This window comes from Sciurus vulgaris, assembly GCF_902686455.1.
Source record: "Sciurus vulgaris genome assembly, chromosome: 3".
Classification (NCBI taxonomy): domain Eukaryota; kingdom Metazoa; phylum Chordata; class Mammalia; order Rodentia; family Sciuridae; genus Sciurus; species Sciurus vulgaris.
In genome coordinates this window covers 154,637,600-154,656,376 of record NC_136463.1, presented here as the reverse complement: position 1 = coordinate 154,656,376, position 18,777 = coordinate 154,637,600, and the positions used below count along the sequence as shown (strand labels likewise).

The window sequence follows — 18,777 nt, the reverse complement described above, 5'->3', positions numbered from 1 at the left end:
AGTGCATACAATTATTCAGAGTGCACAAGTAGTCCTGACTAGGCGGTAATTTTAGCTCATGTGTATGTATAGAGGCTTCATATCTTCAAAGCCCAAAGGATCACACAGTACCTTAAATTGAAGCTGCTAACTAACAAGGAGTGCACTTCCGACTCTGACTAGGGGCACGGCACATATGCATTTCCCATTAAAGCAGATGATCTTTCCTTTTAAAATTAATTAGTGCCTATTTATCTTTCCTCTCCCTTCCACTTCTGTTTCTCCTAGGACCACACTTACTTGAACCCTTGCATTCAGTGAGCTAAAAGTTTTACAAAATAAACATCCCATTCCATCTAGGTTGGGGAAACTTTTGTTAACCCACTGTGCAGATGGAGAAATAAAGGTTTATGAAGCCCAATAGTGCATGTTGTGTTAAAAGGGGAAAAAAAAAGACGAAAACATAGTTTTTAACTCTCAGTCCAGAGCCCAGGCTTCATGTACCATTTTGTTTTAATCCATTCATTGAAACAATAAAAGTAATACCAATTATAAAAAAATCTTTGAAAGGGGAAAAAAATAATCTACAAACCCCCTAAACCAGAAGAACATTTTAATTTTTGTGTACTAATTTTCCGTTTTGTTCATAAGTATGGTGATTTTCACAGGTCCATTATAATATACAATATTGCATCCTAGTTTCTTGTAGCTCATGTCCTAGCAGAAACATTTCCATAATACTGCACACCTCTGGTAATTATTTTAAATGGTCACAAGGAACAGTATGCTGAGTCAACACACAAACATTTTTCCAATCATTTCTCTAGTGTTTAATATTTAAATTTGTTTCTCCTGTTTTTACTTTGTAATTTTTAAAACATAGATACCACTGCAATGAACATTTTCATTAAACTAGGTTTTATTTTGTTTTTCCTATTCAATTGTTTCCTGGATAATTTTCAGAATGCTTGCCTAGCCCATGTGAGGTACTGGGTTCTATCCTCAGCAGCAACACATTAAAAATAAATAAAATAAAAGTATTATTTCCATCTACAAAAAAATTAAAACAAAAACAGGGTGGAAAGGTATAAGAATTTATTTGTGTGGCTCCTACCACAAGGCTTTGCAAAAGTTGCCCCAATTTACACTTCCAACAGCAGAGAATCATTTTACCACAAACACACCAGCGCTGGCAGTCATTAGGTAGAAGGGAAAATTAACTAACCTAACAGTTATTTGTGTTTATTTAATACCTACTAAAGTTGTCTGTTTATTCCATGTATTGATCTGCTCTTTTTGCTTCCTCTTGCATAAATTGCTGTTTTATGCCTTTGCCCCATTTTCCACTTGATTCCTGATGCTTGTCTCATAAAACAGAATGAGTTAGAGTTAAAAAAAAAAAAAAAAAAAAAAAAAACAGCATTGAGTAAGAAGTATTAAAACCCAAGGGTGACTGTGTATATAATTATAAAAAGAAAAGAATAGAAACTAAGATCAGATGGGACTGAGGAAGGAAGGGGTCAGTAATACTGGGCTGTGAGTCTATTACTCTAAAAGTGAGCCTTCAAGTGTTGCATATTAAACATGTTACCTCAGGAAGTTCAAAATCTTTCCCAGGAAGGTTTTAAACTAAACATAGAACATGAGGCAGCAGAAATGGCAGGGACTGGGAATCCAGCTCTTGGTTCTGCTCCTGGTTTTGCTCTGAAGTTCCTAGGAGGTCTTTACAAGAGCAGTGTGTAGTGAGAAGAGAGTAAACTGGGAGTCTGATGTGAAGTCAGGTTTTGACCCTACCACTTAGCCATGAGACTTTAAGCAACTGGCCTCTCTTAGTTCAATTTCCTAATCTGTAATATGAAGATAATAATCCCAGCCTCACCAAGTAGTATATAAATTGAATGAAATTCATGGCAAGCACACAGATGTCCATGAAAGGCAGCTACGACCGTACTGTCCTGAGTGTCAGCAGCACATCTCTCTACTGAAGACATAGAACAAGTAGTCTCTAGGTCCTTTCCCATTCCAAGGGTCTCTAACTTTTTCATGACTAGTTCATCCTTACCTGGAGATTCTTTCAGAACATGACAATAACAAATTTAACCAATTTAAGGACCTAGAAGGGCAGAGGGACCTGGTTTACCCAGCTGTCTCCTAGCAACACCTTAAACCATCCCTCAACCGGAGATCTCCTCTACTGTATGGGAATGCATCGAGGACACCTTCTGAGTGCAGAGGTGAACAAGGGTGTTATGAAAGACACTTTCTAATTTGTTTCTTAATGTTTTGTTTTTTAAGTACTGATTAGTGGAGAATTTGAAAAGTGGAGAGAGTGGTCTAAGGTATGTTGGAAATTCCTAGAAGCTGTAGAGTCCAAACAGCTGGTTTGGAATCTGCCTTTTCTCTTCCCCACCACCCTCAACCCCTGAAACCTGGCCTCCAGAATATTCTGGCTAAACTCTGAGTAAACCAGAATATTTTGAGTAAACCAGACAATAAAAACGATAAATGGAATAAATCTGAAATCACGTAGAAACTAAGCTAAACTTCACTAGTCAGTGTTAAAGAGTGTTTAAATCGTTGCGAGAACATATACAATGTTAAGTAAAACTATGATGGTATATGTATTCAGATTGTGCCGCTGTTATTAAAACGAAGAGTCTTAGAATTGATATCACATAGTACGAAGAGGAACATGACATTCCTTTCCCTGGATGTCCTTTCTCCCAGCCACACAGGCTCATCATCTTTCAGGACCTACTCTCAAGGTCATCCCAGATCCCCACAGCTGGCTTTAATCTGGTTAATCTCTGCTCCTCTGGACCCTCAGAGCATTTAAATGTTATCTGATCTGTAGTTGTTTACCTAATCGTCTCATTTCCTTAATGACTGGAAGCTGTTTGAGGACAGGGTCCATGACTAATTCATTCCCACTATTTTCAAAATCACAACGAATAGACACTTAGTAAATCTTTGATGAATGAACTGAAACATAATTCTTCCACTCTATTAGAAAACTGAGTCTACACTGGGTCCAGAATCTTAGAGATAAACGAAATAATTGGAATAGATTCAGAATAGACTAAGAAAGTGGAAGAAAGAGCTGGGTATGGTGGCGCACACCTGTAATCCCAATGGCTCGTGAGGCTGAGGCAGGGGGATTGCAAGTTCAAAGCCAGCCTCATCAACTTAGTGAGGCCTTAAGCAACTAAGCGAGACCCTGTCTCAAAATAAAATATAAAAAAGTTCTGGAGATGCAGCTCAATGGTTGAGTGCCCCCGGGTTCAATCCTGGGGCAAAAAAAAAAAAAAAAAAAAAGTGGAAGAAACAATCTATAGTTGGAAACAACAACAAAAAGTTTAAAGATATTCCGCCTAGAGAAGTGACCTTTGGGAAAAGATAGCATAAGGATCTTCAAATACATTAAAGAGATAATGTTAAAAGAAGGCCTGAAGTCTTTTATGAAAGTAAAACAATATATGATTTAGATTTTAACAGGGCAATCTGAGTGGGGCTTGCTCAAGAACTTTCAGCATATAGGTATTAGGGTGGTGTGAAGACAGGTGGGGCAAACACCATGCCTCCTCCCACTCTGTATGTACATAAGTACATGGTGACAATACAGCCTGTGGCACATTGTTTTCAGAAACTTTCTTGTGACCGACTGCGAGCTTTTAAGTTTTAAGATTTTTTGTTTTTTTTCTAAAATCTGTTTTAAAGGAGAAGGGGGATTTAGTCCAGGAAAGAACGATAGAAACTGAAGCCTGGGATTTGGATAGAAAATGGGACCAACCCAGAGAGAGTGGGAGAGAGAGAGAGACAGCCTTTGATGTCTTGACAATCAAGGACGGTGGCTTAAGGACCAGACTCTTAAATCACGTGGCATTTACTGCCCCAGATAAAAAAATACTTTTCTGGATCAGTGTGTGTACTTCCAAATGGCTAGGTTCCAAAATCAGTCTTAACTTTCCAAGGGCAACATTTGGAAGGCATCCTGTAAGACCAGAGTAGAGCCAGTTTCTAGAAGGGGCAGCTTAATGATTTTTCTACTCCCCCCCCGCCCCCAGATCATTAAACAGTGTTCTTTTCCCAGAGCCCAAGTTCATGCTGGGGGCAAAGGGAATTAAGTGAAGAGGCTGAACCTGCAGCTAAGATTAGAGAGTTGCCAAGGGCCTAATTTTAGGTCCTTGCTGCCCCAGCTGACGTCCTGCACTGCTGGCTCAGCCAGGGGGACCACAAGTGTGGCTGTAAGCTGGTGCCTGAGAGGGGAGAGTGGCTCCTTGGCCATCTGCAAAAGCAATTAGTTTGCTGTTGGGCGTGTTTTGAGAGGGACTACCAATAATTTCTCCTTCAACAAATGTTTCTTCAGGTGTTCAAGAGTCAATGAGGGAAAATGTCAGCTTGGCTGAAGTTCCCACATGCTTCCCATTCCCCTACTCACGCTTTTCCACTTAAGAGCCATCTCCAAAAGGGAACGAATCCTGGAATTCCTGGTTTTTCATGGCAAATAACCTCCTGATAAATTTCCTCTGGCTCTAAGCGGACTGCTACAATCTAGAGAAAGTGTTATGCAGGACTTGGCTTGATGAAAATCCACCTGGATGGACGGGAGCCGTTTTTTTGCGGGGACAGGCTAAGCCACGCTTCTGCTGGGATTTAGGCTGTCCTCGCCCTCCACATATTTCCCAGGCACGGGTTTCATGCTTTAATTGTCTTCTTCAGAGGGCAGACAATAATAGCTGGCATCTTCCAGATCAAAGGGGAAACAATATATTTTAAAGTGACAACTCTGTTATCCTGCAACCAGAATAATAAATTGATATAAATATAAGCTCCTAAATGATTCCATACTGAAATGCTACCAGAGAGCAAAATTTCTTGCATAATTATGGAAGGGAAACTCTCCTTACAAATCACCAACAAGAGCATGCCTAATTTTTGCTAGAGTCTCATGCCTGGGGCAGCAGCCCACCTTGGGGATAGAGATTTTATGTCCCTGCAGGTTGGGAACTGTGATTACCCACTGGTGCTCTCTGTCTGCAAAGGAGGCTCTTGACAAAGGCTCTTTGCCAGGGGCAATGAAAAAGCAGACTGGCACTGCCAGGCCCAGGGAAAGCAGCCCTTCGTGGATAATACGCCCTTGGCAAGGGCCACTGTAGCGAAGGTGCACAAACTGGCCCCAGGGCCTTCTCTCTCTTCTTCTTTCTTTCCTACCAATCTTCCCGGTAGCGTTGCCTTTCCTCTTCACTTGTCCCCTGTCCTAATGTCGATCTGTCTCTCTATGTATTTCTACACCCCCCCATCACACACATGCACACGCACAGGCACATGCACACACACATGCACGTGCGTGCGCGCACACACACACACACACACACACTCGCCCCCCTCCCCTGTCTCTTGGCGCTGGCCCTTTCATCTTCTCCCTCAGGGATTCGAGATGTCGCTGCAGGAAGTGCTTGTCCGCCGAGGCAGCAGCAGCAGAGCCCTGTGGCTTTGACAAACCTCATTTAATTGGGAGGAAGCCAGGAGAATTTGAAAGAACTGAAACATCCACGAAACTCCTTTTATCAGGCATAATTTAAACTCTGCATGGAAAAACCCCTATATGTATAAAGAAAAGTCAACTTCCCTCCTGCTGCGAGCACCCCTCATCTCCCCCCAGTGCAGGCAGGCTCCTGCAAGATTCCATCTTTTCATTTTTCTAAAAGTGTCAAAGTAGATTTGGGCTCTGTGGCTGGGTGAACAGAGAAGGAATACAGATTGTTCTGTCTCTCTCACCCTTGCGCACACGGACACACACACACACACACACACACACACACACACACACACTTCTAGACATACATGCACCAGGGCCCCTCTTGGTGGCTTTGCTGGGAAGAATCACAACCTAAGTTTCTAACAATGCATCAGTTGGACAGTGATTGTTTCTTCCTAATTACCCTTCATCAAGCAAAAGCTGGTGCCCAGAAAACTTTGAAGATCCCCAGGCAGTTCTCAGAATAATAGACCCCAGAGGAGAGACGATGGGGGTGGTTTCTTTAAGTGGGGAGAAGGGTGTGTACACCCAAGCATGGACACTTGCATGATGTGATAGAGTTAGAAATCCCAAACCCGAAAGAAGAAAGCTAAGAAGGAAAGATCTAGGGTCTGAGGGTGGGAAGAGGGGATTGGGATGGGAGAGAAGAAGGTGGGGCCCAAGTGGGGCAGAGGTGCCAGGAAGGAAGTGAGAATTGTAGGTCTGCCTGCCACGTCCTTCATTCCACCCACATGCCAAACCCTCCCTCCCCTCCTTTCAAATTCCACTTCAGATTCACCTCCAGTGTAATCCGTCTCACTTGAGCTATGCTAGTTTCTCTAAAGAACTGCCATTAGCACATGCAGTCCTGAACATCTGCAGTTGATTATGCACAGATTTTAGCTGTTTAGATATGATTTGTGCTAATATGTGTATGAGGGTGCCCTGTTTCCTCTTCTTCACCCTCTTTTCCTCCCACTCCTTGAGGCCAAGGACAAGTCTCTTGTTTTCTTCAACTTTTTGTAGCACTTCATATGTTCTTGACACTTATGTCAACTTCATAAATTTGAATGACTGATTCTTCCTACAAGGGTAAGACATTAACCCCACTTGCATGATTATGGTTATTTTTGGAGATCCTAAATGACTCACTTTAATAAAATTCCTCAACAAGTCCCAAACTAAGAATTTTGAACTATTGCAGGACAATGACATAGATAGAGTGGAACAGTAATTGCAAACCCTGGCCACTTGGACCAGACTGTGTCTACACCTCTTGGGCAGTAGCTCCTCACACCATTGCACGTGATCCCCCCTGCCCCCTCCTCCCATCCCAAGCCCCTCTTCCCAGTTTGAGCCCCTAGACCCTCCTGCTTAGCTTCTTTTTCTCTGCTTTAGGACTCCTAAAAACTGTTTTCAGTTGAATGGTGGATATTTTCAAAAGAACCCCACCTAAGGATAGTCCCCCTCAAACAGCCCAGACCTTGACCACAATGCCCACATCCTCTACATTGCCCTTCCTGGCCACATTCTGAGAAACACAAGGACAGCTCCAACCACATGACCCCTCAGCAGATTTCAGATTTGGAGGATGACTTCAGGCCCAGGCAGCAAAGGCTGATTTCAGGGTAACTTGCCTCTCCAGCGGGCAGCTGGCCTGGGAGGAGGCTTCCCTCCCCCCAGCGCCCCACCTCCACACTTCCTTCTGCAGCATCATATTACCAATCAAGAAAGGCCCAGCTCTGCTCTCTGACATATCCATGTCACCTATCATCTTACTCTCTATGGAAAGAGAGAAGGGGCTTGTTAGAAATTTTGGTTTTGCTTCTCCTGGCAGATGCTAGATAAAGCAAACAACACAGAGGGAACTTTTATCTCGTCCAATTTCTAAGTGTAAGTGTGTGTGTTTGAAATGTTGGATCCTTGTCACCTCTCTACCAGTGCTTCAGGGTTTTAGAGAATCTCATGCAAAACTCAGGCAAGATTGGGTTCCATCTTGCTTCCGGCAGGCAAATTAATCACTCTCTTCTTTCTGGGTGCAAATTTTTTGATTCTCCAGGTTAAGAGAAAACACCTAACACATGTGCTTGCACACACACTCCTCACTCACCATCAGGAAGCTGGTACAGCTGGGAGGGCAGGGCGCTGAAATAATCATGGCCCAGTGCTTCCTGGGCGGAGACACGATCTCTAGGAAAGCCCTTCAACATTTGGGAGGCCAAGTCTTCGGCTTCAGGAACCCTGCCCAGCCTGGAAAAATGGGAGAGAGAAATAGAGTTTCTCCAGACGCCTTCATTCTGGAAAACAAGGGTGGGGGGAGGGTGAAAAGTATAGAAAAGGAAATGACTAGATGTAGAATAATGTTTCAAATAGAACTTTCCTGGAGTTACTAAAATGATTGGAGAAATACCCTCCATCCTGAAACTCTTATCTGTCCTGTTACTAAGATTAAGGGGAAAAACATCTCCAAGTTCAATCTTTCAGCTCGCCTGCCCTCCGCCATGTCTCCAGGCACCATGTACACATAAAGGACACTGTTTTATAATTATAGAAGCAGAAATATATAATTAAAAATTCTTCTTGGATAGACACAGCAGCCCCAACCAAGTGGAAAAGCCCAATTAACAATACTTTCTAGGTCTGGACTCCAAAAGCATCAAGCATGGAACCCTGGAGGGAGAGAGGTGATTCTGGAGGGTGAAGCTTGAGTGGAAAATTCAGTTATGTCTAGAGTTTCTGAAACTCAGCCTCAGGATTTTTAGCTAAGAAGTCCTCTTCATTCTCCCTGAGATGGAGCAGAGCAAGAGAGATAATTAAGCATGCAAATCACAGTAAGGATGAATTTTTAAGTTGACTTTATGTTGAACTATATATTTGGAGATGAACAAAATCATTTATTGGGCAATTATTATGTGCTAGTGAGTGGCTGGCTCTGGGAGGCATGAGGCAAGACTGTCTCCTGGCATCTTGGTCTAGTAGAGGAACCAGATATTCACCACATTATCATACAGATGCACAGGTACCACTTTGAAGAAAAGGTTCCTGCTCTAGTCTAAATGCTTCTGTTCTTCCCGAAATTTTTAGGTTGAAACCTAATCACCAAGGTGATGATACTGGAAGGTAGGGCCCTTGGGAGGTCATTAGATTATGAGAATAGAGCCATCATGAATGGGATTAGTGCCTTCATAAAGGAGGTGGCCTCTTCCACCATATGAGGACACACCAAACAGATTACCATCTATGAGCACAGAGCCCTCACCAGACACCAAATCTGCTGGAGCCTTGATTTTAGTCTTCCAGCCTTCTGAACCATAGACAATAAATTTCTGCTGATTATAAATTATCTAGTCTCAGACATTTTATTGTAGCAGCTCAAACCAGGCAGCTGATACCTGACCCAGAATGGGAGGAAGCAGTCAGGGAAGACTTTCTCGAGGAAGTGACATTTGAGCTAAGAGCTGAAGAACTGGGGACAGGCAAGGGGAAAGCATTGCTGCAGAGATCTCTGGTGCCTTGGAGTGGACGGGAGAAGAGTGAGTTTAAAGAAGGGAATCAAGTCTTAGCGACTGACTTGGGAAAAAGAGAGGGAGAGGTGCCTGATATGAACCTGGAGAGAGTGGTAGGGTAGGGGACATCCTGCAGGCCTGTGGGTCTTCCTGATGCCTATTTACTTACAAGGCTTTAAAGCTTTTGCTAATCTAGTGCCTATCATTTAAGTACATCCATCTCCACAAGCCACAAATAGGTTTACAAATAGAAAGCCACAAGAGGAAAAACTGCAGATCCTGGAAGACAATTAACCACAGGACTAATGTTTGACATTCAAAATTAAATTGCATGGTCACGAAACAGTCAAGCAAAAAACAGCAGCTTACTTAACATCAAATTCACATACGAACTTAGAGCAAAAGCAAGAAAGCAGATACTTCTTCCCTCTGCATTCCATGGTGCTGGGATGCTGAAGGTCTCGTCCACATTTGTAATTCACCTAATTTTTGCACAAGATTTGCATAAGAAGTTTTCAGGTACCTGATTTCCAGGACATAAAACTGTTTCTGCAAACAGATTACTGTCCTTCAACTCAGGAATAACTTCTTCATAGACAAGATGAAGAAGAAGTTTGGAAATCCCCAGTCTTTGCAAATTTCCAGGTCAGGACTAAAAGGAACCTGAAGATAGAGGTCTGAAGGAGGATTGGCAGGTATACATACTCTCCATTCAGGGTGCCTAGCTCAGTCTTTGTGATTATGTAAAACACTATCTATGAACCCATCAAACCTAGTTGTTCTCAGAGGAATGAGACAGTGGTTTTGGACTTTTTTTTTTTTTTTTTTTTTTTTGTGGTTGTTGGGGTACTAGGAATTGATCTCAGGGGCACTCAACCACAGAGCCACATCCCCAGCCCTAATTTGTATTTTATTTAGAGACAGGCTCTCACTGAGTTACTTAGCATCTTGATTTTGCTGAGGTTGGCTTGAACTCACTATCCTCCTGCTCAGCCTCCCGAGTTGCTGGGATTACAGGCATGCACCACGCACCCAGCTGAGACAGTGGTTTTAATTTCTTAGCACAACCTGACTCTAAGTATAGAAATCTCCCACCCTCATTGCTGCCATTGATCTTTGCAGCACAGGCTGAACTGGTTACCTTGAGCTTAACTGGGTTCTTTGCTTTTCCCCCCTGCAACTATAGAAAGGAAAAGGGCAGGGATAGAGTAGGTACTTTTTTAATGCTTTCAGTTTAGGACACAGTAAAGTAGATGCCCACAGTAAGCCTAATCGGCACTAGGAAGAAACATCATCAGAGAAGCTGTCCTCCAATTTGCTAATCAGTCTAAAGAGTGTGTCTTACTAGGCCCACATTAAAGAGATCATCATCAAACCCCTAGCAAGACCCTGTGCTCATTTACAGGCCTGTGCACAGTTCCACTGCACCTCTGCAGGAATCGTGTAGAAAAGCCATAAAAAATCAGCTGTTTTTTTACTTAACCACACTTACAAATGAATTGTGGATTCAATTGACAATTCACAGAGACCTGTGCACCAGATGAATCCTGACTCCACCAGTTACCTACCTGGATGACCTTGGTTAGGTTACTTAGCTTCTCTGAGCCTCAGTGTCTTCCTCTTTATCATGAAAATGACATTTCTAAGGATTGAATATAATAATATATGCAGTACCCTGCTAGTCATGTAGTACATAGCTTGCCTAATGCTACTCCCTTTTGTAGGGCCCTTTTCAGCACCAAGAATTTTCTCATGTGATAATCTAGGCCAGCACTGTCCAAAAGAACTTTCCATGATGAACCAGATGCCACAGTGCACACCTGTAATCCCAGTGACTCAGGAGGCTAAGGCAACAGGATCACAAGTTAGAGGTCAGTCTCAGGAACTTGGTAAGACCCTGTCTCAAAATAAAATAGAAATAAAAATAGAATATTTCCATATGATGATGGAAATATTCTATTTCTGCTCTTTCCAATATGGTAGCTACTACACGCATATGGTTCTTGAGTCCTCGGAATTCTGCTTGTGCAATTGAACAACTGAACTTTAAATTTAATTTGGAATAATTTAAGTTTAAAGAGCCATGTGCAACTAGTGGCTTCTGTATTAGTACAGCTCCAGACATTATCCCAGGATCTGAGCAGAGAGAAGCCAGAAGTCTGAGCAGAGGCAAAGACATTGCCATGGGCAAGGGAATGGGCGGAGTTGGTAGGAGTTGTGTAGTCAGAAAAGTCGGGGCCAGAGATTCAAGTCCCAATTGATCCAGAAGGAAGGGCTGGTGTGCAGACAGCAGGAAGTTGGTGGCACTATTTTAACAGTGGCAACAGCAGCACCCTAAAGCATTAGGATGCCTCACAGGTGTGGAGGTGCCATTTATTTCAAAAGCCAATAGTGAAAGGAAAGCAAGCCGGGGGCAGTGTGACAATCCAAATGTTTCTAGCTAGGGGTTAGAGAACCTGACTATGCTGGCGAGAGAAAGTGTGAATGAAGTGATAAACAGCAGTACTCTGGAAGCTTCTCCCAAGATGGTGAGGAGTTGCAAGTTATACAGTGCTTTTGAAAATAAGAGTGGAGGGGAGGGACACCCTAGGGAGCCCTGATGCTCCCAATTCAAGGCCCTTTGGGAGTCCATAGCTCTGTTTCCAACCTATTTTGTTCTTTGTACCCTGGTATTCACTCTACATGATGACTTTTTATGAACAGTAGGAATGGAGAAACCAAACGACATTTGGTTAGCCTCAATGCGTCCATATTTTCAGTCAAGCACAATGTTCAAATGTTCAGTTGGGATCTTGGCTGGTGAAACTCCACTCCTCCCCACCTGTGTGAGTGTTTTTCTTTGACATTTGAGCTCGTTTCCCCTGTCTCTGATGTTTTCCTCACTGCCCTTTTTGCCTCCTCACTGAAGCAAAAAGAACAGAGCCTCAGCTAATTACTCTCAGATCAAATAATACTGGTTATTGTAATTGGTCATTGTCCGAAAACACTGAGTTTTTCTTAGCCTCGAGGTTGCCTGGCACAGCTTAGTTAGCTAGCTATTCCCGGAATGTCTCTATTATCTGTTTTACTTTGCAAAAGAAACTAGGGATTTGTTGAAAGCTGGTAATAAAAGTCTGCCCTGGTCTGAGCCGAGACTGCGTTGAGAGGGCCTGGGAAAGCATGACCCCCATGAATCAAGTTCCCCCTCCAATGGCCACTCAATGATGTTATTTGGTTTCTCTGTGTCAGAGAATAATAAACCCACTAGGTTTTCTTGCAAGCCAACACTCCCTGTTCTCAGGGCCTGGGGCATGGCTGAGGGGCACAAAACAATTTTAATGACCAAACTCACTGAAAGTAAAATGGTTCATAGAGAAAAACCAACACATTCACAGGATGCTGGCTCTCTCAGAGCTTCTTCCCGGGACTCAGTGCCCCGAGGTCAAGGCACTGGAGGCTGTTCAGGGGACCAAGGTCCAGGGAAATGTCCCTTCTTCCTACCTAAAAACAGCTTCCCAAAATGATGCTCACCTGTTCCAGACAATCTGAAGACTCTGAGGCTTAGAAAGCGGGAACCATTCTGGAAAGCACATAGAGATATATTAAAAAACAAAAGCAACCCCCCAAAATGTTGCCAAAAAATATCCTTAAAATTCTAAATACTTTTCTTGGCCTGGGTTAAAGAGGACTTAAGAATCAGCTGGCCTCGTGGTGACGACCTCCCCATGAGAACATGCCTCTTGAAAAGGATCTCCTTTATCCCTCTCCAGAAGAGAGAAGAAACACATCAAGAAGTGCCTGGTGCAGAGCCCCAATTCCTATTTCATGGATGTGAAATGCCCAAGATGATATGAAATCACGACAGTTTTTAACCATGCACAAGCAGTAGTTTTGTGTGTTGACTATTCAACTGACCTCTGCCAGCCTAGGGGAGGAAAAGCGAGATTTACCGAAGGATGTTTCTTCAGAAGGAAGCAGCACTGCAAGCAGCCTGAATCAAGATGAGTGGGAAAACATCCCAATAAGCAGATTTTAGATTAAAAAAAAAAAAAAAAGAACCAGCTGGGTGCAGTGGCGCACGCCTATAATCCCAGTGACTTGGGAGGCAGAGGCAGGAGGATTGCATGTTCAAAGCCAGCCTCAGCAACTTAGCAAGGCCCTAAGCAACTCAGTGAGACCCTGTCTCATAATAAAAAAAATAACGACTTCTGATGGCCTCTTCTCACTCTGAATTTTTATGATTTTAGAAGATCCTTATTATGGATTGAATCCTCCCCCAACTAACCCAGATTCATATTTTGAAGTCTTAACTGCAAGTACCTCACTCAAAATATGACTTTTTTTTTTTTTTTTTTTCTTTTTGGTGCTCTCCCACTGAATTAAACCCCAGCCCTTTTTGGTTTTTATTTTGAGACAAGGATCTGGCTAAGTTGCCCAGGCTGGCCTTCAACTTCTGATCCTCCTGCCTCAGCCTCCTGAGTGATTGGGATTACTGGTATGTACCACAAATATAACCCTTTATGGAAAGAGGGTTATTGCAGATATAACTAGGTAAGATGTAGTCATTAGGGTGGACACTAATACAATTTTACTGGCCTCTTCATAAAAAGGGAAAATGTAGCTGGGCACAGTGATGCACACCTGTAATCCCAGCCACTTGAGAGACTGAGGCAGGAGGATTGCCAGTTGGAAGTCAACCTGGGCAACTTAGCAAGACCCTGTCTCAAAATAAAATTGATGAACAGAACTGGGGAATGGAGCTCAGAGGTAGAGCATCCCTGGGTTAAAACCTTATTACTCCTCCCACCACACACATACATACAACAAATAAAAAAGACAAAAATCATACAATATAAGGGACTGGGGATGTAACTCAGTGGTAGAGTAACCCTGGGTTCAATACCCAGTACTGCAAAAAACAAAGATCACCACACACACACACACACACACACACACACACACACACACACACACACATTTGGATACAGAGGTAGACATTTACCAAAGAATAGATCTGAAGAAATACAAAGAGAGAAGATGGACATCTATAAACCAAGGAGGTAGGGCCTGGAACAGATTCTGTCTGAGTCCTCAGAAAGAACCAACCTGAAGACATCTCAGGTTCAGGCTCCTACCCTCTAGAACTGTGAGACAATAAATTTCTGTTGCTTAAGCCACTCCATTTATGGAACTTTGTTTATAGCAGCTCTAGCAAACTAATAGAGCCAAAATATTCAGTAAAGTCAACAAACATTTATTTGACATATATGATGTGCAGAGTATGTGTCAAATGTTAGGAGGATAATGAAGAAATCAAAAGAAACCTTGCCACAGACACTTGAAAAGCCATGCAGCGAAAGAAAGGGCAAAGTCTCAAAGACTTAAAGGTGGTAAAAAGGAAGGGGGGGCTAATTTTATATGCCCTGTGTGGTAAAACTAATAATAATAATTGTAATTTTATTTGGAGCATTCTAGAACATTTTTATTTGGATACAGGGTTCTCTTATCACTTTTGGTATTGACGCTAACGCAAAATAAAACCACAATGAAAGGGGACATTTTTCAATCAAGAATAGTCATCCAATGTCACCTCTATGTGAGGGTCATGAAAGATCCATAGAGGAGGATTACTGCTGCTGCGTATCAAATTTGCTGTTTTTCTCATCCAAATTGAGAAAAGAGTATTTGGACTCTCATTTAAAGTGATATTTCTACCTTACCCTTTTCTGAAGCATGAAGTTTTGATTTAAAAAAAAATCTCCTCTGCTAGATCCTATACGAATGGAACATACCAATGCTGTTGACCACAACCAAGAATTTCATCATAGTTTGGCAACAAAATAAAAATCACTTCAATAATACTGACGTATTCATGCTGGTATGTGCATAGAAACATGTAGAAGACTACTCACTAAATAGTGACTGTGGGTAGAGGGGTTTATGCTTTATCCTTCTACGCCTGTTTTCTCAAAAATATTAATAAAGGAGTCTGGGGCTGTAGCTCAGTAGTAGAGTACTTGCCAAGCATGTGTGAGGCACTGGGTTCAATTCTCAGCACCACATATAAATAACATCTAAAAATAGTTTTAAAAAATTAATAAAGAAGTATATATAGTTAGCCTTTTTTTTTTTTTTTTTTTTTTACTAGGGATTGAACTCAGGGGTGTTTACCACTGAGCTAATCCCCAAGTCCTTTTTACTTTTTATTTAGAGAAAGGATCTCACTGAGTTGTTGAAGGCCTCACTAGGTTACTAAGGCTGGCCTCGAACATGTAATCTTCCTGCTTCAGCCTCCCAAACTGCTGGGATTCCAGGTGTGCAGCACTACACCCAGTTTACTGTTGGCCTTCTGTCTCTGCAGGTTTCTCTCTGCAGGTTCCCCATCCAAGGACTCAACCAACCATGAATTGAAAATATTTTAAAAATTGCTGGGGCAATTGTACCGAACATGTACAAACATTTTTTCCTTGTCATTATTGCCTAAACAATACATCGTAACAACTTTTCACATTGTACTATGTATTATAAGTAACCTGGAGATGATTAAAAGCATATGGGATAACGTGCTTAGGTTATATGAAAATGCCAAGGTACTTGAGCTCCTGCAGATTCGGGTATCTCCTGGGGTCCTGGAACCAGTTCCCTGTGGATACAGGGGGATGTCAGTACTCTGTTGTACCTTTAGACGCAAGTTCAATTAAAAGCTGAATTTATAGTGCTAAGAGTTGTAGAGTGAAAGGAGTGATCAAAGAAAGTGGTTTGAGTTTTCAAGGTCAGATGCAATCAAATGTGAACCACTCTGCCTATGGTTTATAGTCCCAGGTGGGCGCTAAGAGAAGCACTGCTGTATACAGGTTACTTACCCTCTGTTCAATGCAATTGAGCCTGTGTTCAAAATAACCAGTAAAGATAAGAATATCTGGAATTTATTTGGTATGTTTATTTCCAAACCACTTTCTGCTGTCTATTTACAGTTCTTCCCTGGCCAAACAACATTAAAATATTTCCTCATGCAGTCCTATCCCAATTTCCAATTAGCATAATGAAATCCATTTCAGTCCGCTCCCATTTTCTGTCTTTCCTGTCTTAGAGCTCAATGTGCTGTGTTTTTTAGCCTTTAGTAATTTTATACTATTTCCAGCTTTAGTGTTGTTCATGTTGGGAGTTAGCTGAATTCATCTGGGTACTGACTGTTACTTCAGTTTTGCTGAGACTTGAAGCACATATTTGAACCATGGCGACCCTCAGTTTCCGTAACCAAGCTGCAGGTCATAGTCACCTTACAAGGATGCTAAAGCAATTAAATTACACAATGACTGTAAAGTGCCGACTCTGGAGCATTAAGCAAAATAAACCTTGTTTGCCCTTTCTTCCCCTTTCTTTGAAAAATGATGAGCAGTGTAGACTGTGGCAAGGCACTTGGACTCTGGACCCAGGTTTTGATTCTTTGATAACCCACTTACTGGTTGTGTGACTTGAAGGTGTGGCTTAACTTCACTGGGTCTCAGTTTTCCCACCTGCAGAAGGGTTTTTCTTTCTGCACAGGGTTGTGAGAACTGGGTAATAAGTGCACATAAGACTTTCTCACTCTGTTTCTCCTGCTTCTTTCCCTTGTCCTGTATACCTTGTTTATCTCTCTCCTCTCAGGTATTTCCGCTTTATTGTTCTCTTAGGAAACCTTTCATAACCATTTCCTGCTACTGAAATTCTAGCTTGCTCCAAGCTCCAATTCTTGTAGGCCTGGGTTGATTTCTCTCGAGGCCTCAGTGTGAGCCAGAGGTGTTTTCTTAGCTGTGTAGCACAGTAACACGAACACAAACCCAGGCTCAGCTCTCCTTTCTGCTGCTTAGGAGCACTGGTACTTGAGGAGAAACTGCTCAAACTCTCCGGTTAAGTAACTGAGAAAGTTTACAAATCTATAAAATGGGCATAATTTTCCATTTGCTGGAAGGATTAGATAAAATTGAGCATTTGGTATACAGAAGGGGATTTAAAAAAGGTGTTAGTCTCATTCCTTCTCTTTTCTTCTTCTTGTTCTTACCCTTGTCTGGGAGGGGTAGTGTGGTCTAACATGGTAGCTCTCAAGGGGGCTCCATATCAGCCTCACCTGCAGCACTTTTAAAAGAAAGGCAGCCCTGGCTCCACTCCCCCAGAGAGTCTGATTTAACTAGTCTGGGAAGGTCCAGGCATTGGTTAGTTGTTGTGCTGTTATTATGTCTTTAATGATCTCCAGATGTCTGTAGTGAGGCTAAGACAGAGGACTGCTGGTCTAGCCAACAGAGCAGGTCCAGTACTCGCCAGCAGCTCCACATGCTTCTCTGAGCCTCATTTCCTCATCTGTGACAACTCAAGTGAGGTTGTTGTGAAAATTCCATTAATCAATGTATATAAAAACTGCAGCAGAGTCTGACTCATACTTAATATGTTGTTCCAGGATGTGAAAGAGGAAGTGCAACAAGGGAGAAATCAGCTCTCATAAATTTGACCAGAAAGGGATGACTGTAAGGTTGCCCCAGGACCCCAGGAGTGACAACAGTTTGAATTGGAGAGTCCATGTTCTGTGCAGACGGATAGGGCTGGCTCTTCCCACATTTATTTTGTCGCTACATTAGCTCAGAGCAATTGATGTGGTCAGGGTCAGTCTGGGAGTTGCCAGGAAGCCAAGTCAAAGCCCAGGTCTATTTGTGGACTACCCTCCCACTCTTAAGCAGGTAACCAGATGTTGGATAATGTTGAATCACCCTGTCTCTCTACCATCGATTTTTCCCAGTAGTTAATCTGCAAGTGGTCAATGAGAGAACCGTCCACAAACAGATAGACCTTGTACACAGAACCATTTAGCCTTTAAACATAACAGATCTGGAGGTAGTTTGTTTCCCTTCTCCATAGTTGATAGTAAATCATTAGACCAGATTTCCCTCCATCTCCTTCCTCTGCAGTTCTCTTTAAAAGAGTTCTCATTTGAGTTCAACTGGAATTTGAGGCAGGAAAAGCAAAACCAGTTGCAAAAGAAAACTAAAAAGGTGGGATATTTAAATTTCCAAAGTAAGTGGAGGAAAATTCATGGAGGGCAGAGTTGTTGCCACCATAGTTAAAAAAAAAAAATCTATTTCCCACAAATGTTTAATAGAACTCTTTTCACAAATGACTCAAGTATAGGAACCTTAGTCAACAGAGATTTGTTGGTTGATTGATAAAACACCACTGGGACATTTGAAGTCTTGGCTCAAAGTAAAACATTTTCTAGTTACGACAGTCTTGCCACGATCACTCTAAGGTTATCTTATAGTGCTGAACTACACCTCTGGAATTTCCTGAATACAATGCATTCTCGAGATACCATATATTTAAATAGTTGATAATGTTGTTAGCCTTACTTCGCTATCTTGAACAGTAACTTTAAAAGTGCACTACCAAAATCTGTAGCTCTTTTTCTCCTACCTGTACCTCTCCCCCACCCCAAACACACACACACACACACACACACACACACACACACCAGCGTTCCCCCTCCTCCCAACTACTCAACTGCTGGCTTTGCTTTTCCTCAAGGAGCTGACTTGGAAGCTTCCTTATTCTTTGACTCCAGGAGTTTTTACCAGGCTTTAGATTCCTTTTTGAGCCTCATTAGGACTCAGAAAGCCAGGGCTCTTGTGGATAAGGTTCATTGGCATTTGAGGCTGGCACTCTGATTTATGTCTATAACTTGCCACTTTTCTAATTCTACATCAAAACTTCCTGTGAATCTGAGAAAATATGCCATCCTCTGAAGCCTGTTCCCAAGGTCTCTGGAGA

The 18,777-nt window shown here is 42.3% G+C and overlaps 1 protein-coding gene across 1 annotated transcript in view; it reads right to left on the bottom strand.

Annotated features, from left to right (window-relative positions):
- CDK15 (cyclin dependent kinase 15) overlaps positions 1-18,777 on the bottom strand; it is a gene marked incomplete at its 5' end in the record, with an annotated part of 87,501 nt that overhangs the window by 6,652 nt on the left and 62,072 nt on the right. The window contains 2 exons of the mRNA XM_079130681.1: positions 7,608-7,747; positions 12,514-12,562. Of these exons, the coding sequence (XP_078986807.1) occupies positions 7,608-7,747; positions 12,514-12,562 (189 nt within the window). The remainder of the gene's footprint in view (positions 1-7,607; positions 7,748-12,513; positions 12,563-18,777) is intronic.